Source organism: Cibotium barometz, chromosome 51, assembly GCF_041138505.1.
Source record: "Cibotium barometz isolate CiBa-2024 chromosome 51, ASM4113850v1, whole genome shotgun sequence".
Taxonomy (NCBI): Eukaryota; Viridiplantae; Streptophyta; class Polypodiopsida; order Cyatheales; family Cibotiaceae; genus Cibotium; species Cibotium barometz.
This window is the reverse complement of record NC_141096.1, coordinates 31,424,653-31,448,959: the sequence shown is the minus strand read 5'-3', so window position 1 is coordinate 31,448,959 and position 24,307 is coordinate 31,424,653. Positions and strand designations below refer to the sequence as shown.

Here is a 24,307-nt window from a genome sequence, read left to right as displayed (position 1 = left end):
TCAAGCACCGAGCCCACCAATGATCCTATCCTAGAAAGGAGCGGAAGGTACTCGCGACGAAGTCCAGGAAAGCAAGCTGTAACATGGAATAGGCGCTCTCCCTGCTCGGCCGCTGCTGGGTCGAAACCATGCTGCCAAGGTCTGAAGAAGGCCCGAGCGCCCCTGATGTCAAGGGGACTCATGGCTAAGACCTCGGCCACGCTCTGGGCTGTCTCGAACTCAATCTGGTAGTGTCCGCGGCCCAGTAACTGGACGTCTAGGATCTTGCCCACATCTGCAAGAAGGCGGGCCTGGAGTAGATCCCGGATCTCCCCTTTGCTGGGGCGGGTGCCAACTATACGGCAGATGGTGGAATGTGCCTGGAGGCATTCCACCTCTGCGGCGAGGCTCGCTTCCTCTTCTGGCGAAAGAGAAAGCCTGATGGGGGTATCCTCAGGGGCGGGCGAGGGGGCTGCGGAAGAGCCTCTGAGGTGGGGCGGGAGGAGCCTCCATTAGAGTCTGAAGCTGAGTTGAAGGCGAAGTGATAAATGGGGCGTCCTGCAAGAGCCAAGCTGCACGAGAAAACGGAGCGGGGAGGGGAGGAGAGGGATGGGCGGAGAAAACAGAGGGGAAGGGGCGGAAGACAGAGGGGGGCGAAAAAACCCAAAAAAAAACCCAAAAAAAAGAAAGAAAAGAAATCAGAAAAAAAACAAAAAAAAAAAAACGAAAGGGGAGGCGGGGAAAGCGCGCAAGGGGGGGGGGGAGGGCGGGGGAGGCAAGGGGGTGGGACGCGGAGGAAGGAGGGGGAGCGGGGGGGCGCGGATGAACAAGACGGGCAGGGGGCGACGGGCGAGATAAGGGGAGGGCGGAGGACGCGAGACACACAGGGGCGCGGAGGGGGGGGGTGCGAGCAGGCGGGGAGAGGCTAGGTCACGAGGGTGGGGAGGGGGGGTGCAAGCAGGCGGCAGCTCGAGTAGGGTGAGGGCGAAGGCTTCAGCGAGTAACTGCAGTGTGCATTTTTTTTTTCGTCCTGTATGAGTCTGCAGGTCACGATGTTTTCACGGATGATTCAGAGTAAGCCTTCAGTGGGCCACTCCATTAGTCTTGTAGAGTCTGGAGCAGCCCTCTTGGTAGTTGATGCCCTCTTCCAGACAGTGACCTTCATATATCGCATCTATACCTCGATTGGCACTAGAGTCGTCCAAGCAACTAGCCGAGACAGGACATGTTAGGGTTTGGTTTGCCAGGGCTACTAAGTGGTTCCTCTCACAGGGCTTCATATGGATCGCCTGCCCCCATTCTACTATAGTTTGGATGCACCACTATTACTTGTTACCCGCCAAGATGTCAAGCAACTTATCCAAGCCGACCTCTTCAAAGTGGAGACTCATGTCACATGGGTGGATCCATGGCAGCTTTCTATGACAGAGGATGGCTTTATTCAGAAGTGTGGGTATCTTTATAGACACATGTCACATGCCATGAGGATTGTGATCGCCGATTCTCTTCGTTAGAGGTCGAGGCAGAAGAGCACTATCTTTGCAGATGCCCAATGTACTATGAGATACAAGGGAGGTTTAGTTGCCTCTTTGGGCACTATCTTGGGTCATTGATTTCGTAGACCAGCGATGTGTGGTACTCTACCTGATTGAGTTGCGCGGCCATAGAGATTGCATAGAGGCACAGCAATAGACCCCAGATACCTCAATTTCTTTCATCAGGATCAGGGCCCTCGTCGACGGCCATGAGATATTCATGATTCGGATGCCCCTACTTGATGGACAAGGCAACCCACAATGATGACACGTGCCCTGCCTAAAGGCGTCTCCCTAGATAGAGCGATTCAAGTGCAACGAGCTAGACGGTCGAGACTGTCACCATTTGGCCACCCAACTGGTCCACCCGTGCTTTCTCATCATGTATGTACATTGGATTGGTGTCCATGGCAGTTGTATATGCCGGGATTGATGCCACTCATGTGATACTGTGGACTTGGCTTTCCGTTGGGACTTGTGCCTTTGTGTACATGCCCGGAAATGCTTGGTGGATTGGTGTTCCATTGGGTCTGGTACCTCGTGTACTTGCCTGCAGAGCACGCCTATTTTGGTATAGTCTCATGAACGGGGATTGTCCATATCAATGCTGCATTGCATAGCATCTTTATGTGCTTGCTTGCAATTGAAATTGCATGCTGTTTTCGTGCTTGCTTGACCAATGTGTAGTTCTGGGTAAGGGGACGCCCGCCCGCAAATCGTACGTGTGAAACTGTCTGCTGTCATGGTTATGTGGCATGTGATAGGTGGTAAGTATTGGTCATAAACCTAGCCTTAGGAGTTAGTACTAATTTATAAGTGAGTGTGTACACACTCCATTAAGTTTTGGGCGACCAAAACTCACTTATAAATTATGACCAGCCCAGTGTTCACACACACTGATGTCCCGAGGTGAACAAAACCCAATGTCCACCGCCCAAACCTTATCCCCTTTGTACAAAGAGAGTCACTAGCCATGTGTCCACTCTAGCTTGCTCCACAAAGCACCTGCCTGCCACCTACACTACTGGACAACTCACCACCTCACTACTCCTCCTCTCTCTAGAGATTGGTGCCTCCTTCATGAGGGCATTTGGACTGTATTTTTTGCACTTTCTCCTTCCCAACTCCATATCCAAGCTTGCTAAGGTGTTTCTCAAGCTTCCAAGAGTGTTTCTGGGTACTAATCACTCTCCTACACACTCCCAATGACTGAAATTCAGCAAAACAGCTCTCTTTATTGCTGTAATTTCTAGTCTTTTTGCTGAAAACCCTAATTTCAGCCCTCCTTTCTCAAGTTGAATCAATGGGGAAGCTTTCCCTAGGTTCCCTTCATCCTCTTGAAGAATTTTGTCACGAAGAAATGCGACAAATCGAAGATCTCATCACTCCAAGGACTTCCATCGCGAAGACTTCCGCTGTCATCGACTCTACTTGCAATTGGTAAGCTTTTATGCTTAAATATGGAAGCAAGTAGCAGGAGGGAGGAACTGGATTACAAGATCACATACCTTGTGTAGTGTTCTCTTGTCCTACGTGCTCTCTTGCATATTGTTGCTACCATGTGTTGGTGGAACAATAGAGAGCAGATTTTAGGGGACATGGGCATTTGAGAGGGTAGTGTGAGTTGCAAGTCTACAACGACAACCACTTTATGGTCAAAATGTATGTCAAATGCCATTCCGAGCTGAAAATGTGCATGCACAACACATGCAATGTTGATTGGAGGTTTCTGTTGGTGCAGGTATTTCGCGTCTCTCTCATGCCACTAATGCTTTCGAGTGTGCTCGTGAGGGAGAAGCTATAGCTGAAAATGTATCAATGCATGTTTTGGAAAGTTCTTTTGGAGGTATCTCCATTTATGCATGTCACCGAGGCGGAAAGGAAGAGAAGGTTTCAATCGGGATTGCAACCCGTGCAAATGTATCTTGGTCACACCTTATACCAACAATCGCAGCCGCCACTGCCACCGAGCAATTGGAACTCAAATTGAGTCGATCCAATAAGGCTAAACCCTCTTTTCAAGGCAAAGAGAGGGCTATCCAAAACTTGTAAAATAATGGACAGCTACCTAAAAAGGACCAAAACCAAGATAAAAATGGTCCAAAGGCTGAAAATAACACTACCAAAAAGCATCCCTTCAAAGTGAGAGACTATGGTCAAACAAGAAGAAGCGTGATAATGCAAATGCATCAAAGCCTAATGTGCATATGGTTCCAGATGTGCAGGGCAACACTTCACATGATAGCAAAGACTTGGGGACAGCTTAAGGATCAGCCCGCTTTGTTCATGTTTGATGATTGTGCAACTGAGAACTTCATATCTACACAGATGGTAGTTGCTTTGGGTATTGAAGTGGAGGACATAGGTCCTCAAATTGAAGCAGGGACTGCCTTTGTTGGTAGAGAAGTGTAGGTCATGCCTATTATTGGCAAGTTGCGCATACACATTCAAGGCTATGTGGATCATGAGGATTTTCTTGTGGCGCCTTTGAATGGCTGTGATGTATTGCTTGGAAAGCCTTGGCATACACGTATTGATCCATGCAAGGCTTACAAGACCAATAGGATCACCTTCATGCATAAAGGGCCAAGAGCATGTAATTGATGCTGGTGAAGAGGGTGATACCATTCCCCTTGTATCTCATGTACAAATTAAGAAAGTAATGAAAAAGAGTGTTTATGCGTACTTGATTTTTGTACGGGATCATGTTGAGAAAAATAATGTACATGTAAACACTCTTAGTAATGATAGGCTGAAATTCTTGCAAGAGTACAATGATTGTTTTGTTGATGAGTTACCAAATGAGTTAAGTGCTTCTCCCAAGAAGACTTCTGATCTGCCACATAACATTTCAAGAGATCCAACATGGCTGAATTTTATTAGCACATTCATCCCCAGATTCTGCTCTTTTATGGTGCCCATTTGGTCCCTTTTGCATGGCCCTTGCTTGTGGGCTGGCCACCACTTTTTTCTAGTATTTTTCTGGGATTTTTCCCAGCTTTTCTGGCATTTTCCAGTCGGCCTTGTCTAGTAGCTCCAGTCAGCCTGTTTTGCAGCTCCAGTTGGCCAGCTTACATCTACTATATATAGTGGGTGCTGGCTTCTCATTTCCCATTAAGTCTTGTACATATTTTGCTCCCTCACTTATGAGACTTGTAGCGTCTCTTGCTTGGGACTGTTTTGCTTCAGTATATTCAGCATAGTTTTCTCCATATTCAGCATAGTGATCAGGATGGATATCATCAGAGTGGACACAGAGAGGACATGGACTAGCCCCCTTGAGCCATTGGGCACGAAAATGACTCATTAGAAGAGCCATTTTCTACACCTCTCACCGGATGATTTTATCACCCGCCTGGCGTACATGGATGTACACCTATCACATGGGATACGTTGTGCCATTGGACAGATCCGGACCTCATCACACCAGCTGCGCGTATGTTCATGTGCCTAAGGAGCATCGCTCCAAGTTGGACTCGAAGTCTCAGCGCATGACTTTTCTCGGATACAGCACTATGTCCAAGGCATATCGTCTTTATGATCCTCAGGCCGGTAAAGTTGTTGTGAGCCGTGATGTGGTGTTTGACGAGACTCCTACATCTTCAGAGGGGGGTGGTGAGCTTCTTCTTCCTTCACTTCGTCTTTGCCTCCTCCTGCTCCCGCTGCTTCTGTTACACCTCCAGCTGAGGACACTGAGTCAGATGATGATGACCCTGCTCCTCCTCCGGCGAGTTTGAGCAAATCTGTACCTAGTTGGTATGATTTGACAGTTCGTGATTCTAGGTTACGTGAGCTTCCTAATGCTCCTCCGCCTGGTTCTCTTCGGCGTTCTTCCATAGTTAGAGGGAAACAAATTCACGAGGGCAACATGTTTGTTAATTATGGTCTTATGTCTACTATCATTAATGGTCCTTCTCATCCCACTTCTGTAGACGAGGCTCTTTTACATGAGCCTTGGCGTCGTGCTATGCAAGCAGAGTTGGATGCTATCGAACGGAATGGCACTTGGATTTTGGTGCCTCGGTCACTGCAGCGTAAGGTGATTGGTGTGCGTTGGATCTTCAAATCAAAGTTCCGAGCTGCTGGCAGCTTGGACAAGCACAAGGCGAGGTTGGTTGCCAAGGGTTATGCTGAGCGCCCTGGAGTCGACTTCGATGAGACCTTCGCTCCAACGGCCCGGATGACTACCATCCGCACCGTTCTTGCACTTGCAGGACATCATAGATGGCCCGTTTTCAAGATGGACATCAAGTCGGCTTTCCTTAATGGAGAGCTTACACAGGAGGTTTATATTCATCAACTGCCAGGATTTGTTGTTCCGGGCAAACAGGATCTTATCAGGATGCCCTTTTAAATCCATTTAAGCAAGGTCTTACCGCTTGGCTTATAGCTCAAGGGCAGTGTCAAATGCTTTACCAAAATTTAATTAATATACAAAAGATCAAACATCCGTCCCAAAATGGCCTTCTCCATACCAATGCATATTAGTACTAATGAAATCACTGAAATCACTCGAATTCATTTCCCTTGCATAATGATAATAATAAGGTTTTAATTTTCTAGGCAATTGGACTTTTTGATTTTTTTCATGGCTTTCATATACTTGACATATTTGTCATTAGATGATGATGAGGAAAGCATGATGAAATCAATGTGCAAAAAATAGAGTGATTTGGAGTGGTGCTGAAGAAGGCTTTATATGGTGTGAAGCAGGCTCCGCAGGCTTGGTACCAGCGGATTGATGAGTTCTTTCAGAAGCTCGGCCTACGCCGTTCTCACACAGATTCGAACCTTTATATCCTCCTTGAGAGGGGGTTGATTGTTATCATTGTGGTCTATGTTGATGACCTCATCTTTACAGGTTCTTATTCTGTGCGGATCCGTTTTGTTATGGATGCTTTGGAGACAGAGTTTGAGATGACGGATCTTGGCCTCTTGCATTATTTTCTTGGCTTTGAGATTTAGCAGACCTCGAAGGGCATTTTAGCAGAAGTACACTCGGGAGATTCTCGACAGATTTGAGATGACTAGGTGCAAACCAGTATCTTCTCCTATGGATATTGGTGAGAACTCCTGATTGGACATATGCTTCGCAGTCAGTTTATTGAGTTCCTTCTCATCCAAACCCCGTCAGTAGCTTTGGCGGTGTGCTCTCAGAGTTCTTTGGTACTTGCATGGCACTCTGGATTTTGGCATCTTTTATGGCCAAGGACGCACTTTTGTTGGATGGTCTGACTCAGACTGGGCTGGAGATCCAGATACACGGCGTTCGACCACTAGTTGTGTTTTTTTCATGTTGGCCTGTAGCCATTTCTTGATTTGCAGCCTCACTTTGCCCGTCCGTTTGAGGGTGATAAGCTGATGAGAAGTCCAATTTTGTGCCCATGTTATGAAATAAGGCACGCCAAAAGAGACTTGTAGTCCTGGGATCTCTATCCCCCACAATGGACTTCGGCATTCCATGATGCTTTAACACTTGTGCAAAATATATTTTAACCATATGCTCAGCTTTGGTCTTTTTGACCGGCAGTTTTTTGGTTTGCATATTCAACTCCTCTTCCATCATGTGGCTCAACCTATACAGGAACTTGTAGCACCGGGTACCAATCCAATCATATTAAATCTAGTGGATGGCAACAAGATAAAAAAGATCTTAAAAAATTGTGTAACCAAGGCCTCTTTACAATTGTCTAGGTGGTCTTCTTGGTATGACTTGTTTGGGAGCATACACCATGAACACATGGGCACCCTATTTGGCCACTTATTCGATCTAAATTGCTAGTGTGGTAGAAGCAATTTATTTAAACAACTAAAGCAATGCACATGGATTGCATAAACAACAGTAACAGAAAATGTTATGCATGCACAATGTTTACACGGTACAAGTCACTAGATGTTTTATCTTGGTTGCATGTGCAACTTGTGTTGATTGGATTTGTGGCTATGCTACTAGGGTGTCTGAGGCGAGTTATTTTATCATGAAGCTTATTGGGTGCCTTGGTTACAAGGCTATTTGCAGCATACAATTATCTCGTTTCAAGGTACGGCCCATGCTTCCATTAGTTTTTGAGTTACATGTATTGCTAGACAATGGACATAATGTTTTTACTATTTTTTTCCTAGAAAGATCAATGTAGTTTTTGTTTTTTGAATTTATATTACTCTCTTGGCCTTTTCTTTTTGGGAAGTACAACTTGGGGTAGTCACTACAAGGATATTTTTTTTAAATTTAGTCTCAGAATTTATGTGATTTTCTTGTGTTGATTTGACTTGAAAGTATCCTTTTATTGACAGACATTGTCTTCTCTTCAAATGGCTAGTGCGAAGCTGTTGCTGAGGGACACTCAATTGGAAAGTTTTCTTGTCCCGTCATGGGTCTTAGCAAGACAACCTTGGTTTGATGAAGTATTTGGAAATAAGAGACTTTACAAATCTGCTCCCTTGCAGGCTAGTGGATGTGCAAAGTCTTGATTGATTGTGTTTCGTTTCCTTCCAATTCTTTTTTGATTATTTCTCCTTTTCCCGCACGGCCCAAAAGAAGAAGAATGTTTACTTTTGTTACTAAATCCATCTTTTGTAGCGAGACTCAAATATGGTTGTAGAAGATGCTTAATATATCTTTCTTTCTTAGTATGGAAAGTCTCTCTCTCTCTCTCTCTCTCTCTCTCTCTCTCTCTCTCTCTCTCGGAGAAATTGGCACATTTTTCATGAGGAGGTAGAAGGTGGCAATTTTTAGCATAAGTAGTCTCTACACATACTTTTTGGTACATTTTTCATGAGGAGGTAGAAGGTGGCAATTTTCAGCATAAGTAGTCTCTACACATACTTTTTGGCATGGATGTAATTGCCCCGAAAGGGGTTGAGCGCAATCTTGCCACACACTTAAACTATTAATACTATTAAATGAGATGAAATGGCACAAAACCAAACAATATAGCAATTCTGAAATTTAAATGACACTGCAAACAAGGACGGAAAGGGCTGACCCCCTTTGTAATATGATTGTATTACCAAGGATTCCTCAAGATACAAGCTTCATGGACATCACATGTTAGATTTCCAATGATATTCATGCAATGAAAACACTTTGCAAACATGATTTGTGAAAGTCAGGGTTGATTCCACAGCTTTTATTGCGAAGAACCTCACTCCCCAATCCCCAGTTACTTGCCACAAGCAGCTATGCTCCATTGGCATCCATACACAAGCGCGTGTGTCCCAGGTCGAGACATAGGAGACCTTAATGGTCAATCATGTGGATGTAAAGTAGGTTAAAGGAACTTCGAGAAGCTCTTATCAATGAATTTATTGAAATTTGTAAGTAGAAATCAGCTTTCGATCAAATTCTTGGTACATAAATGCTCAAAGCATTTTCAGCAAGTACATATCTTAGCGATAGTAGCTAAAAAGGACTCCCAATGGCTGGACAGCAATGTAGCACGCATTTGCTAGCTAATCCAAAGGTTGGAAAAGCAAGAAATCATGCCAAAAAGTATGTGTATGGACTGGTTATGCTGAAAATTGTCGTCTTCTACCTCTTCATGAAAAAGGTGCCTATTTCCCAATGTGTGTGTGTGTGTGTGAGAGAGAGAGAGAGAGAGAGAGAGAGAGAGAGAGAGAGAGAGATACTAAGCGTCTACTAAAGACCCAATGGGCCTGTGAGACCAAAGTGGTACAATAATGTCCATGGCATATCTCATCATGGAATGGAAAATAAAACAGAATGAAAACATAAATATAGCTATCTCACTGGGGTGATACAAAACTGTCCATGGAAACTCGTCATGGAAAACTAAGAACATAAAAACATGGGAGCAACATCAGCTCCGAAGAGATGGTATACCACTCTCCAAAATGTCAAGCATGGGGTTGACGAGTATGGCCGAGAGGTCTCCCTCAGCTATGTCACGTGGAAAGGTAGCTCGATGGCGGTGGAGCATGTCCTGGATCTGGAGCTGATGATGAGGTGATCGTGGCCGACAGGGGGGTCGAGGGCGTCGGGCACGTTGGAGTGCAGAGGCTCGGTCTGAGGTAACTCCTCTCGGGCGAGGTAGGTCCAAAGCAGCTCGTGGAGGGTCCACAAGATCCACTATGGCGGACCCCTAGTTGTTGGCGGACTACTTGGAAGCCATGAACTTGCCGCCAAGCTAGTAGGAGGAAATGTCACATGCACTCTGCACTGTAGTGCATGAGACAAGCTGGCTCATTATCAGCGCATCTTGTATATCCGTAGGAACCTTTTAGGATATGATTTTGTCATATGCTGTGGCCCCATTGTAAGCCCCAGTCCGGGACATGTTGGGCACAAGCTACGTAGGTCTTTCCTCGGCCATAGAAGGTCAGTTAGTCAGTCCAATCCCGTAACCCACTTGAAGAAAATCATTCATGCATGTAGCAGTTAGTAGAATCCATAGGTTTGCATTTTAGATCATGGTGTGCATTGCGTAGCATTTGCTTCATGTGCATGTGAACCTTTTCTTAGCATCTGTACCCTTTGCTTAGCATTATAACCATTGCATAGACTAGTCGGCAGCATTATAAACAGCATATAAAGCCTATTTATCAAGTCGTGTGTATCATGAGGACTAGCCGACTTGCTCTTGAGCAAACTGACCAGCCCTCTCATACCTTGCACTTGTTCATTCATGCATCATCAAGCATCGATCATCACCAATGCTGAAGCGCATCCACTCTCTGCTCCTCTCTTGCAGAAAACACAACTTCTTCCATCATTCCTTCTCTTGTAGAAAATGCAGCACTCTCGGCCTGCATATTCAGCCCTAGAAACAGTCCCCAAACAGCTACTTTCTCAGTCACAGTTTGCAATCCTCCTACAGCCCCTTGGAAGAGTGCATTGGCGTCGAGATTGGTCATCTTTGGTGCTTCTACAGTAGTGTGCAGTCAGCCCATCGTTTGGTCTTTCAAGGGTCTTGTGTTCGGGTTCATTCTCATGTCAAAGTCAGTCCCGCATTCATTCTCGTCAAAGAAATAAAGCAAATACTTCTAGCAATAGGAGGGGTTCCTTCAGTGGGTAATTGGGACCCCATATTGTGTACAGATGTCTCTCTCTCTCTCTCTCTCTCTCTCTCTCTCTCTCTCTCTTAAAGCTTGAAGTGTTAAAGTGGATTGCTAAAGACTCATGAAACTCAGGATACAGAAGGTGGTGTGAGAATTTGTGTGACAAGTCCTTTCATCTATGCATAATTCCATTGCATGTTACAGGCATGCCAACTAGCCCTATCTAGATCTATCCTAGGTTAACTCCCCTTTAGTAATTGGCCACTTACACAAGGGAAGCAACCTTAGACTTCATGTCTATATCTCATGACTATATCAAATGATAAGGCCTATTGTCACCTAGACTAATGTTCACATGCACAGATGGATGCTAGATCACCTAGATCTTTTAACAGTCTCTTGATCTAAGCATCCATACCTTGCACAGTGTGCTTGATCATAGACTCATATCGAACAAAATGTCCACTGGGTATATCACAAAGATAGTTCCAACACAAAGAGTACCATCACAAAGGAGTTATATCACATAGTACACGATCACAAGATCTTTGCTGGAGTTGAATGCTGCTGTTTTGAGTAGGGAGGTCATTGTCCACGAGGTCGATGAAGAACCCATCATGAAGAACCAGCAAGTAATAATGTTGATGGCGTCACAAATCACAAAGCACCACAAAGGGTAAATACCACAAAGACTAATCACCACGATCCTCCAAAATAACTCCAAAAGAATGAACATCATCTGCTGTCAATTTATCTATACAGAGTCCAAAGAGTGTAGGGGCGAGTGGGCATCCTAGAGTGAATGTTACAATGTTCTTGAATGGCTACCTTGCTTTCTATTAATGCAATTTTTGTTTCTAGAATAATATTAAGAGAAGTTTGTAGATGACAACAGGAGCGCAAGATGGTTGACAGACGACGCGTGCATGTAAAGGGAGGTGATGGAGGAGATGGCTGCACCAGCTTTAGAAGGAGCAGGCATGATCGACATGGTGAAGCTGACGGTAATCTTCTTTCTGTGTGCTGAGTTGCGGCTTGGCAATCTTTGATACCTCCATTGCTGGTGGTGCTTTAGAGTACTGATGCAAATGAAATTCACAGGTGGACGAGGAGGCAGAGGCGGAGATGTTATTTTTGAATGCTCTGAGGAGTTTTGGGACTTTAGTCATCTCCAGCATCACTTTGTAAATTCTATCTCTCCTGTTATTGTGCTGTGTTAGATTTGTGTGTCAACGATCTGAAATAGAGAATAGCATAATGTCAAGATATTTGCCAAGGTCATATTGTATATATATATATATATATGTGTGTGTGTGTGTGTGTGTGTGTGTGTATCTATATGCATGTACACACACACACACACACACACACACACACACACACACACACGCATGCACTCAAACACATGCACACGTGGTAAAAAGGACAAGAAGTTAATTGTGGAGAGTCCTTTTTTATGCACCATTTTGCAGAATGCAAAGAATGGTGGGACAGGATCCTCCAAGAAAAGGGTTGGAAGTCGAGGACAAGACAAGGTTCACTTGCATGCTCTTATTTTATAATGAAAACACATATCATCAGTTTTGAATTCAAAAGATGCTAGTTTTTTTTTTTCCGATACTTGCATATGAGCAGGGGCATATGTATCTTGTAAGAGTTTTTCTCCTTTTCACCCACATTTAAGTGCTGATAGGACCAAAAGGGATGTTTTTCTTTGGATTTCTTGTCTATGACATCTTATGCTACTATCAATTGACTTTTGTATTCCATCTCTTGCAGTCATTCTAGATCAGCATGCATAATATGTGTGCAAGTATATGATTTGTCCCCAAAAGGCCACTAAGCAGGCATATACAGATGAGGTTCGACTAATGCTTTAAGGGCTAACATGTTTTAAGAGTTATCAGTGAGTCAGTGTAGAGTGATCTTAAGTCGGAAACACTTAAAGACAGAGCAACCCTAAAATGCAAGTGAGAAAGCCTAAAAAGCAGAACAAAACTGGAACTTCCAAACATAATTGTAAAACACAAGTGAAAACCCTGAAATGCAGGGCAGGCATGATTGTGTGTGTGTGTGTGAGAGAGAGAGAGAAAGAAAGAAAGTTATATTAATGTCTACGGAAGACCCCAAGGGCGTGTGAGACCAAAAGTAATACAATGGTACCATGGATATACTGAGCCATGGAAAACTGAAAGAAAAAGCAAAATGAAAACATCTGACCGTACATGTGATCAACAGATGATCCTTTGTAGAGTGAGATATGCTGTGATCAGCTAATGACGATATCCGCCTCGGCATAACCGATCTGACGGTGGAGTGAATGTCAGGCCTCTGGGATTGGAGCGTGTCATGTCGGCGGAGAGAGAGAGAGAGAGAGAGAGAGAGTTGTATTTAACGTCTTCAAAAGGCCAAAATATACATGCAGATGCCGAGTATACTATGGATCAGGGGGAGGTTCCACTTCCTCTTCTTCCGAGAGGGATTTGGACCACTCTCTAGGATCATGGGTTTTCCAGACTATAGATGCGTGGGGCTCTTTCTTATGGAGCTCCGCAGACACAAGGAATCTCTACTATGGCCCAGATCAGCTGCACCTACCTGAGGACCAGCATAGAGAGGTCTCAATGACTTCCTCCAGACTAGAGTCCTGATAGCAAATCCACCCAGGTTATAACTTGCACATTCTTATGAGGTGAATTTGGGCTTGTTCCTAGATTCATTGAGGTATATATCTTTTACAGGCGAGCCGCATTGGTGAGCTTGCGAAGATCACAGACATTCACCCTCTAGGACGTGGCTACTACCAAGTGGAGTTCGACTCGCTAGCGGCATCAGACCGAGTCATGCAGCTGAGCCCCCTTGCATTGCGTACGGCGCTCGTCTTCTTTGCGTGGTGGTGGCACGGCTTCGACCCTGCGTCTGACCCGATTGCTGGCGTGTCGGGCTTCCCAGTGACAGTTTGCTTCCCAGGCCTTAGGAAGGAATACCTTCCTCTTCTCCTGGTGATTGGTAGTGCCATCGGGAGAGTGATGGAATCCCCCTCCACTGCTGCCTCGACCCTTGCACGGGAAGTCGGGATTCCATCCCTCCACATCTGTGTTGCCTTGCCGGATTCAGTGCCACATGTTATATCTATCCCATGCCTCCGGGGAGACCCCATCCTTTAGTGAGTGGAGTATTCAGGCCTTCCAAGCCAATGTTTCATTTGCAGGCAAATTGGCCATCTAGCTAGAGCTTGCCCTCGGCATTAGTGAGACCGCCCCTAGTGGTTCCCCCCTCGTATCCCGTTCAGATTCTTACCAGGGGGTAGAGAGAGAGGCAGGTTCTCAGGCAACGGAGCACCAGGTTCTTCCGGCTGCAGATGACACAACTGTCTTATGAGTGGCGGACTGTTGGCCCACGCCCGGGCCATCAGCCGACCACCAAGGTTGACCGCCTTCGCCGTGCGCGCAAGGCTGGCAGAGCACAGGAGGATTCCGTTTTATCAAAGAACCGTTTTGAGCATTTATCACAGCACCCACCCGTTGGTGATGGGCCCCCTCCAGTCACACTAAGCGGACCTCTCCGGCCCCTCCGATTTGGCGGCCGATTCCCCGTCGAGATCCCTCCCCTGACTCCTAGTGCCCAGTGAGGCCGGTAGACCCCACTGAGCCTCCGGTGAGCCTCTCCCAACAGTCTTCCTCTTCGATGGATCTCTCCCAGCAGCACCCCTCTCCGGCCTCTCCACCCCCCGCCCCCTCCCCCTCCTCCTCCATCCTCGCCCCTGTCTTTACCTGCAGTAGTTCCTTTAGCCCCATCCTTCGCATCAGAGCCCGCCTTGCCCCCTCCATCCGCCTCTCCAGAGCACTCCTGTCGACCCCCAGAAGCTCCCGACTCGGAGCGGAGGCAACCGGGAGTTTCATTCGCCGCTTGATTCACCGTTTCTCTAAGCCGGTTGAGATGACCATCGCTGCCTCCTCGGTGAGGGTTCTCCCGCCAGAGTCTCCAAGTGGGCCCCTCAAGATCTTGGGGTAGCCTGCTCTAGACTTGATAGGTTTTACGTTGATGAGTGGGCTTGCAGCCGTGGGGGCATGATTGGTATCTTGGTAGGCACTACTTTTTCAGATCACGCCCTGGTTATTCTGTCCCTAGAGGACCCTTGGAGGCATGACAGCTCTAGGATTACGGACAGCCTCATTCAGGACCCCGAGATTTGCAACAGGATAGAGCAAATATGGGCGGGACTCGACTTTACCTCAGGCTCTGGGGCATGCACATTGGATGTTGGCCTAGGGGAGATTAGCGGTTTCTTGCAGGAGGCAGCCCATAATAGGTTGGAGGGATTTCGGGAGCATCAGAGGAGTCAGAGGAGGGGTCTGGCCTCTTTACAGCAGCGGCTTTAGGAGAGTTCCCCAAATAGCCCTCTCCACTGTCGGATCTCCAATCTGTCACCACCCTCCTTAGGAATCAAGTGTATCAAACCCTCTGAGAGCCTCTCTCGCATAGCACCTGTGAGCATAATCTCATTGAAGGCAGCTCGAACGCCGCCTTCCATGAGGTTCCAGTGACGAAGAAAGAAAGAGATTGGAAGCCCGTCCGCCCCCGGGCATTTGCCCCTGGGTAGTGCCATCACACCACCTCCGCCTACTCCTCCGCAGTGAATGGAGTCAATAAAAAGGAACAAAGAGAGGGACGAACCACCTCTCTCGTGTGCTACCAGACCCTCTCACGCGTGTCCATCACTTGTGGGGATAATAGGGCACCTGTGAGAAGTGATCAAAAGAAATCTGTAGTGATGGCTGTCACATGGGAGGGATTAGAAACTATAGCTCCATCCTGGCCACACGACCTGCGAATACCATCTCTCCTCCTGTGTGGGCCGATTATCTCAAAGAAATCCTCTGTGACTCTATTGCCGGCCTGACTCCAGAATGAAGCTCTGGGATGGTATCTGTACTACACCCTCCTCTCCTCAATGGATCTAATCTCCGTGCGGGCGACAGCAAGCTAGCTCTCAATCCATGGGGCAGATTCACCCACTACACCCGACCTTTAGGCTGATGCGGGAGCTCGACCGAGAGGAGTGACACTAGACAGAGCCATTGAGCTACGTAAAGCCCGATGCCCTCGACGTCGTGGTCCCCGCCCATGCCCGCATCACTACAGAAGGATCAGAGCCATCATCTCCCACCACCATAGGACTTTCTCTTGCCGTCCCAGCTTTACTACATTGGGTGCCATGTTGTAACGTCCTATGCGGGATATTTTATGGTGATATGAGAGTTGCACACTTTTTGTTTTGGGATCAGATCTGACATTTCAGCTCTTATTAGTTTCTTTGATTTTTATTTTTAGTACCCATGATGATGTATTTCATGGACATGATGTAACCTTTTGGTCTCATAGGTCATTTTGGCCTTTTGTAGACGTTAATACAACTTTCTTTCTTTCACCCCTGAGGAGTGTGTGTGTGTGTGTAGATGCTGCTCCAAACCCTAGCCCAATTGTTGCATCGTGGAAGCCTTGCTGTACTGATCCACAGTCCTAAGCTTGCAAGCTTAGGAACAAGATGCTGATTAAACTGATTAAGACAGAGGACAGAGAAGAAGAGAGAAATAGTTGGTGTTAGGGTTTTCTTTTATTATATGGTACAAAAAGGTGACTTGAATGTTTGTACATCTGTCAGGCCCTTGGTCTACCGAATAGGGTGACCTCTGGCCTTATACACGACCTCTATTGACTTTTATGCTTCTGCAATGATGTGAATGATGAATGCTTGAATGCAAATAAAGGCTTAAACTTATATATATGCTTGAGGTGTTGATTGGCCACTTCCTGCTGCTGTTGGCCTGTTATGGATAAAATATTCATAAAACTATCTTTAAATGCTGCGCTTACTTCCCCGCTCTGCCCATGTGCCGCTGGCAAATTGTCTAGCATGTGGCTGCCTATTGCCTGACTCCCCTGCCGGCTGCCAATTTATGTCTGGGGACTGCCGACTGGGTACTCATGCCCTCCATGTTATTGTTGATGATGATGATGATGATGATGTCCTGAATGCTGTCGTAATTGCTATCCTAATCAGGGGTTATGTTGTTCATGCTGAAGATTAGCCATGGCATGTGACATCCCCTCCTGCTAAACTTGATGACGGGATGGACACTCTGTTGTCCTTCCTCCCTGGACTTCTAAACTTCTGACTTTCTACTTTGACTTTGACACTTTTTCTGAACACCTTTCACTTCTGATCTCCACTTCCAAGTCTTGTTGAAGAACTGAGCAACTGTTCCATTACTGTTCCCATGCCTACTATCCCTTTCCCTTGACACAACGGTGGTGGGTCACTTGTCGGAAGTGATCATGCATGTTGCTAGGCCTTTGGAACTGATACGAGAGCTTAATGATGTACTGGTTTTGAGTACATACCCCTAGAGAATGCTTTCCTCTAGCTTCGCCTATTGGCAGACCACTCCATTTGCTACCCTGACTGCATTCTTCTAATGGATATGTGAACCTCCTTGGGACTTGCTTAGTGGCTGAGCTTGAATGCTCTGATACCAATGTTGCATGCATGGAATCCTTGCTGCATAGATCCTCAGTCCTAAGACTGATTAAGAACAAGATGCTGATTAAACATGATTAAGACAGAGGAGAGAGAGATAGTTGGTGTCAGGGTTTTCTTTTATTATATGGTACAAAAGGTGAATTTTTCGGAAAAGAAAAAAAGGTGACTTAAATGTCTGTACATCTGTCAGGCCCTTGGTCTACCCAATGTTGAGATATCGAGCTCATCTAGTGAGGCGGTGGACACTGATGACTTGCCTGGGGGATAGGCCCCACACTTACACCACTGGCATGGTTGGTGAAATCATGGGTGATATGCGGCCAGTGGGATGACAGGCTGTGTGACAGCCATTCTAGAGACTGACATAGTTATAGCGCCAGCTCATTTAGTTGGGTTCACACTATAGAGAATCCTAGTATGTATTTGGTTGAGTACCTTTTCATATGTGTGTGTACTCTTATCTTTATATATGGTGTGTTGAGTGTTGTGTGAAGAAGAAGAAGATTTTCAGCCTATCACCTTGTGTGTTCTCTTTTAGGGTTTTGTGAGTGTGTGTGCTTGCAAGAGCTTAAGCTCTCTTCTCCCTTGCTTCTTTTCATGGTATCAGACCCTGGTTTATGCTAAGGGCTGAGCTGTAAGCAAGAGAAGCACAGGAAGCGGTACGAGGGTAAGAGCTTCATCTACTCTTCCCTATTTGTGTTGGCGACTACACCCTTGTCGGGAGCTCTACGGGAGGCACCGGCAAACGATCTCTAATTGAGGAGCTTTCTTCGCGGGAGTATAGCTACAGGGCAACTATACTGTCCTATCGAACAGAATTTTTCGGGCGCGTTAGGACCTCCGTTTGACGGAAAGCAGGCGATTTAGAGCACTGCGGGTAAGTCATCGATTCTATGCAGAACTCTGTTTAAGAACTGCAGGAAGACAAATTAGTTGTGCAGACATTGTGTGTGCTGCAAGGAGGTCAAACAGTTGCCATTGGGTGTATGTATGTACATTGAGGTCACTAGTTGTGACATTTGAGTGTAGTACAGTACCGTTGTAGAAAATACAGCAGTTTGTGCAGGACAAACCAGAGTGCTGTTTCTGGTAGATTTGTGTGTCTGGCAAGATGTCAAATGATGGCATAAACCAGATTGTTGCTGAGAAGCTTGATAAGAACAACTTTCATTTTTTGGAGGTTCAGGTTGACAAATTTCCTGATGGGAAAGGGTTACTCGTACTACATAGAAGGTGAGCATGAAGAGGCACCGGAGATACCAGAGATCAATCCGACTACCGCAGATGTGAAAGAGTTCAAGGATTGAAACCAAGGAGCCAGAAAAGTTATGTATTGGCTCTCTATCAGTATATAAGACACCATGATTGGGCACATACAGGATGCCAAGTCCCCCAAGGAGGCGTGGGATACCTTGGTAAAACTCTATGAAACGAATACCAAGGCACGAAAGATACAGTTGAAGAAGATCAAGGGTATTGTGGAATCCCTTGCATCTATTGGTATTTTAGTAGATGATGATGATAAGGTGGAAGTCTGTCTACGTGGTCTCGGACCACAATACAAGGCGTTCAAGATGTCTATTCAGACTCGGGAAAACATTCCCAATTTCACAGATTTGGTGTCTATGTTGATTATAGAAGAGAAGAGCTTGGGTGAAGACCAACAGTCTTCACAAAACAAAAACAGTTCAGAGCAACAGGCCTTCTACACAAGTTCAACAAGAGGACGAGTAGAGGAGACCGTGGACGCGGCCAAGGAGGTGGCCGAACAGGTAATCGAAATTATGGCCAGCAGCATCGACAACAACAGTCCCAGAATTCACAACAACAACAACACGCAGGTGGAAGAGGCGAATTCAGAGGCAGGGGAAGTCAAAGATGTTGTGGAAATTAGCAAAGGCAGTATAATGATACACGTGGATGCTTTTATTGTGGTAAGTCTGGACATGTGCAGGCAGATTGTTATAAGAAGCAAGCTGACATGCAAAATGAAAAATTGCAACAAAACAACTATGCATCCTCGAGCAGAAACAATGAGGATAATGAAAGGTTGTTTGTTATGCAACATGTCGTTATTGCGATGTCTGAAAATGTTGAAGCAGCACATAAAGATGATGTATAGTACGTTGATTCAAGTGCTTTGAACCACATGACAAGTCATGGGGAGTGGTTCAAGGAGATGAAAAACCTTGAAAGACCAGGTTTTGTGGAAACAGGGGATGACAATGCTGATCCAATTGCCCATGTGGGAGATGTGCCATTGTCTATGCAGGATGGCAAAGTGAAGTACCTTGCAGATATACTTCATGTTCCGAACATAACAAAGAATCTGGTTTCAGTTGGCCAGATGATTGAGCAGGGTTTGCAGGTTCGGTTTAACCCTGATGGTTGTTATGTTGAAGACTTTAAAGACAAGTGCAGGTTGGTTGCAAAAGGCAACAGAGTGGGCAGAATGTTTACATTGAATGTAAACATGCCTGAAGTGAGTGCTGCGATGTTTGCAAATGGTTCAGACACAGACATTTGGCATAAAAGAATTAGACATGTGAATGTGCAGAGAATGAAGTCTATGCAGACGAAAGAAATTGTGACAGGGCTGCCAAAGTTTAAAGTTGAAGGTATGCAGAAAATATGTGAAGCATACCAATTTGGAAAGCAAACAAAGCATGTATTTCCACGTGACAGAAATGTGAGCAGAAATGTTGTGCATTTAGATGTATGGGGTCCTACGAAGACCATGTCTATGGGAGGCTGCAGGTATTATGTGACATTTATTGATGACCACACAAGAGGTATACTTCATGAAGGAGAAAGGTGAGGTGTTCACTCATTTTCAGAATTTGAGAGTTATGGTTGAAAAGCAAACAGGGAAATATGTAAAGTGCCTAAGGTCAGATGGAGGGGGAGAGTACTTCTCCAATGTGTTCTCTGAATTTTTGAAGAAGAATGGTACTCGGAGACAGTTTACATGCAGATACACTCCGAAGCAATATAGAGTTGTTGAGCAGAAAAACAGGCTCGTTGTTGAGATTGTGCGAGCATTGATGGGAGAGAAGAATATGCCGCATAGCTATTGGGCTGAGGCTGTTTCTACAGCAGTTTACATCATGAATTGGACTCCAACTGCAGCCATACATGATGTAACTCCAAAGGAGAGGCTTACTGGCAAAAAACCTGATTTGTCTCATCTGAAAGTCTTTGGATGCACATGTGCATGTGCCAGATGAGAACTAAGCTGGATCCAAAAACTGAAAAATGTGTGTTTATTGGGTATTCCCTTGAGCAAAAGAGATACAGGTGTTATAACCCTGCTACACGTGAGTTGAGGGTAAGCAGGGATGTTGTTTTTGATGAGATGAGCAGCTGGTATGTTGTTGAAAAAGAAGGTGTTGGGGCTGATGTGAGTGGAAATGTGATTGCACAGAATGCAAGTCAGCAATCACAGTCTTTGAGTGGACTAGGAGAGTCCTTATCTAGTGGTTCAGTTGATAGACCATGGGGTGGCAGGCTGCGTCATAATACCAGTCCTGTAAATGTGATTAGTACATCACATAAAGGCAAAGAGAAAGTGATTGAGCCCCTTAGTATGTCTGACATTTCTACAGGGCATTCTCATGTTGATGGAGAGTCTAGTGGCTCAAAGATGAGCCTTGATGAGGATCTTGGGATACCAGCTATGAGAACACTTGGTGTAAAGGAATGCAAAGCTGCGAAGATCTGGGAGAGTGAAGAATCCTGTGCAGAGGTTTACCTATGATGGTTATGTGGCACATCACTATGCATACATGGCAAAAGTTGTACAGGTTGTAGAGCCCACATGCATCGATGAGGCTGTTGGAAATGTGTGTTGGGAGAAAGCTATGGATAAGGAGATGGATGTACTATATGGAAATGAGACTTGGGATTTAGTGCAATTGCCTGAAGGCAAGAAAGCCATTGGATGCAAGTGGGTGTATAAAGTAAAACATAACAGTGATGGAAGCATAAGTAGGTACAAGGCTAGATTGGTAGCCAAAGGATATGTGCAGACATATGGCATTGATTATGAGGAAACTTTCAGCCCAGTTGCCAAGATGGCAACAGTGAGAGTTGTGATAGCAGCGGCTGCGTCAAAGCAATGGTCTTTACATCAGATAGATGTAAAGAATGCATTCTTGCATGGGAATTTGCAGGAAGAGGTGAATATATTGCAGCCACCTGGTTATGAGGATGTGAGTCACCCTGAGCATGTTTGCAGGTTGAAGAAAGCCTTGTATGACTTAAAACAAGCACCAAGAGCATGGTCTGACAAGATTTCTGAATATCTTGTTACTATTGGCTTTCATGTAGCCAATGCAGATTTCTCGCTGTATGTGAGACACAGTGATAGAGGAGTTGTGCTTGTTGTCATCTATGTAGATGACCTGATCATTACGGGGGACCATGATGCAGAGATCTTTGATGTAAAGATCTTGCTTAGACAGAAGTTTGAGATGAAGGATCTGGGGAGCTCATATATTTCTTTGGCATTGAGGTGATTAGGTCACTTTGGGTACAGAGAAGCTCTGCAAATTCAGGGCTTCGCTTGGTGTACATGAGGTGGAGTTGAGCTCGAGGGGGAATGTTGAGATATCGAGCTCATCTAGTGAGGCGGTGGACACTGATCACCCACCTGGGGGATAGGCCCACGCTTACACCACTGGCATGATTGGTGAGATCATGGGTGATATGCGGCTAGTGGGATGACAGGCTGTGTGACAGCCATTCTAGAGACTGGCATAGTTACAGTGCTAGCTCATTTAGTTGGGTTCACACTATAGAGAACCCTAGTATGTATTTGGTTGAGTACCTTTTCATATGTGTGTGTACTCTTATCTTTGTATATGATGTGTTGAGTGTTGTGTGAAGAAGAAGAAGATTTTCAGCCTCTCACCTTGTGTGTTCTCTTTTAGGGTTTTGTGAGTGTGTGTGCTTGCAAGAGCTCAAGCTCTCTCCCCCCTGCTTCTTTTCACCCAATAGAGTGACCTCTAGCCTTCTATGTGAGTTCTATGCTTCTGCGATGATGTGACTTCTATGCTTTTGCAATGATGTGAATGATGAATGCTTGAATGCAAATGATGGCTTAAACTTATATATATATATGCTTGAGGCACTGGTCGGCCACTTGTTGTTGCTGTCGGCTTGTTTTGGACAAAATATTCATAAAATTATCTTTAAATGCTGTGCTTACTTCCCTGTTCTGTCCATGTGCTGTTGGCCAACTATTGAGCACCTGGCCACCTAAGTCCTCTACTGGCTACCGACTGGATACTCATGCCCTCCATGTTGTTGTTGTTGATGATGATGTTGGTTATGTCCTAAATGCTGTCCTAATTGCTATCCTAATCAGGGTTTATACTGTTCATGCTGAAGATTAGCCATGGTCAGTGTTGCCAAGCGTTTCTGAAACGACAGGTATGAAACGGGTTTCATACAAAATAGAAAAAGCATGTATATTTTTAGCTTGAAATATACAAAAGAAAAGCATCCCTATGATTGTTGACATAGCTTATAAGAGACCACATTGAATTCATTTCAATAAAAACAAAATACATGTAAGATGATATGATGATATCACAAATCACGTGGGTGATGACTAAACAAAAATCACTAAACAGAAATCAAAAGGATCACCATGTGGGTGATGAGTCACGACTCAAAATCCAAGATCAAACTAAATAACATGTCCAAATAAAATGATGCTGGTAGCTGTTATCTGCATCCTCATCCTCATCCTCATCTGCATCCTCATGGTCATCCTCATCTACATCCTCTGCCTCTGTAGCCTCACTCTCAGGGTCACTGCCGATAACCGAGTCCTCAAATGCCTCATCCTCTAGAGGTGCGGGCTGCACCACTAGTACTAGCCACTCGAGAAGATCGTGTAGTGTGAGCCAGAGCCATGATCTCCTCATAGAGCATAGAATAGATGTCTCTCTCCTCCTGAGGAATTTCGGGAATCTCTTTGCACTTCATGATATCAATCTTATCTAGATTCACTTGGCGAGGCTCAATGGGATGACCCTTTTCAATCGGAGATTGCAATGACAAAAGACAAGCCTCTCCAATTGTGCCGTGGAGAGTCTGTTTCTCTTTTTCGTGTGAAAAAGAGCCCATGTACTCCAGTTCCTCTCACAAGGCCCTGAACTACAATCTTGGGAGAGAGCTCTCAATGCTTTCGGTCTCTACATTGTACAAAAAAGAATGTAAAGTTAGAGTCAAAAGGAGAGTAGCATTTGAATGTAGATTTTGAAAGAATAGGAGACAAAGATACAAGATTTAAGAACCTTACCAAGTCGGGTGTACCAATACCGTATTTCTCCCACCAAGACACTGGCTCCAACTGTGTCTCCTTGAGCAATGCAGTAGCTCGCCCAAACATGTGGATACCGTTGCGGTAAATGAGAAGCTCATTCTTGAGCTTTTTCATAAGCTGTATATCACCTCCGAGTCCCACCAACTTGGTAATGTACTCGGTCCATTTTGACTCTAGCTCCTCATTGAGATATTGCATCCTCATTCCTCCAAAGGGGATGCAAAATGTGAGCAAGAGCATGGATTGGCCTATGAAACCAATCCCCATGCCGATTCCAGATCTCCTTAATATCTTGAACTCTACATGTGACATACATAAGAGATCAAGATTTAGGTAATAGGAAGCACCAAGAAAGCTACAAATCTAGACTCTACATTTATAAAATAACTTGTAGGAAGACTCAAGAGAAAGACTCAAAGACTTAAGTTAAAGCCCAAGGGTGAGCACCTATCAGACGACTAGTGCAATCATTGAGAGCTTCACCAATTCTGTCCATGAACTCATAAAACAGCCCAATGGTACTCCCCTCCATGTCTGTGAGCCGAAGGACACTATACATGGGCTGAAGTGTCTTTACAAGTCCCTCTGCATCCTACCACCAAGTATCTCTCATGACCATACGAGAGAATGCTATGGACTCGGGCTCGTCCTTGTCCTCTTATGCTCTCCACTCACGACACACAATAGTGCGCAATAAGCCATGCTGCACTCTCACTAGTCTCTCCACCACAATAAACATATATGCAAACCAAGTTTTTGAGGGCTTTAGAAGCTCAAGATCACTATTGGCCCTGTACATGCTCAAAACCTTTGGCCTCTTTGTGACAAAGTTCACCATGCTAGATGCAGCTGAAAATACATGGCTCACCCAATCAAGCTTCCCCACATCCTCAATCA

At 45.3% G+C, this 24,307-nt stretch overlaps 1 protein-coding gene across 9 annotated transcripts in view; it reads left to right on the top strand.

Moving 5' to 3' along the window:
- LOC147609528 (GTP-binding protein Obg/CgtA) overlaps positions 1-24,307 on the top strand; it is a 68,754-nt gene that overhangs the window by 40,699 nt on the left and 3,748 nt on the right. For 4 of the 9 annotated variants that reach the window (XM_086787606.1, XM_086787608.1, XM_086787605.1 and 1 more), the window contains 5 exons: positions 7,468-7,555; positions 7,809-7,961; positions 11,428-11,536; positions 11,634-11,716; positions 12,005-12,067. In XM_086787606.1, the coding sequence (XP_086643732.1) occupies positions 7,493-7,555; positions 7,809-7,961; positions 11,428-11,536; positions 11,634-11,716; positions 12,005-12,067 (471 nt within the window). In that variant the 5' untranslated portion in view covers positions 7,468-7,492. The remainder of the gene's footprint in view (positions 1-7,467; positions 7,556-7,808; positions 7,962-11,427; positions 11,537-11,633; positions 11,717-12,004; positions 12,068-24,307) is intronic. The other 5 variants (XM_086787611.1, XM_086787610.1, XM_086787612.1 and 2 more) reach the window with 3 other exon arrangements.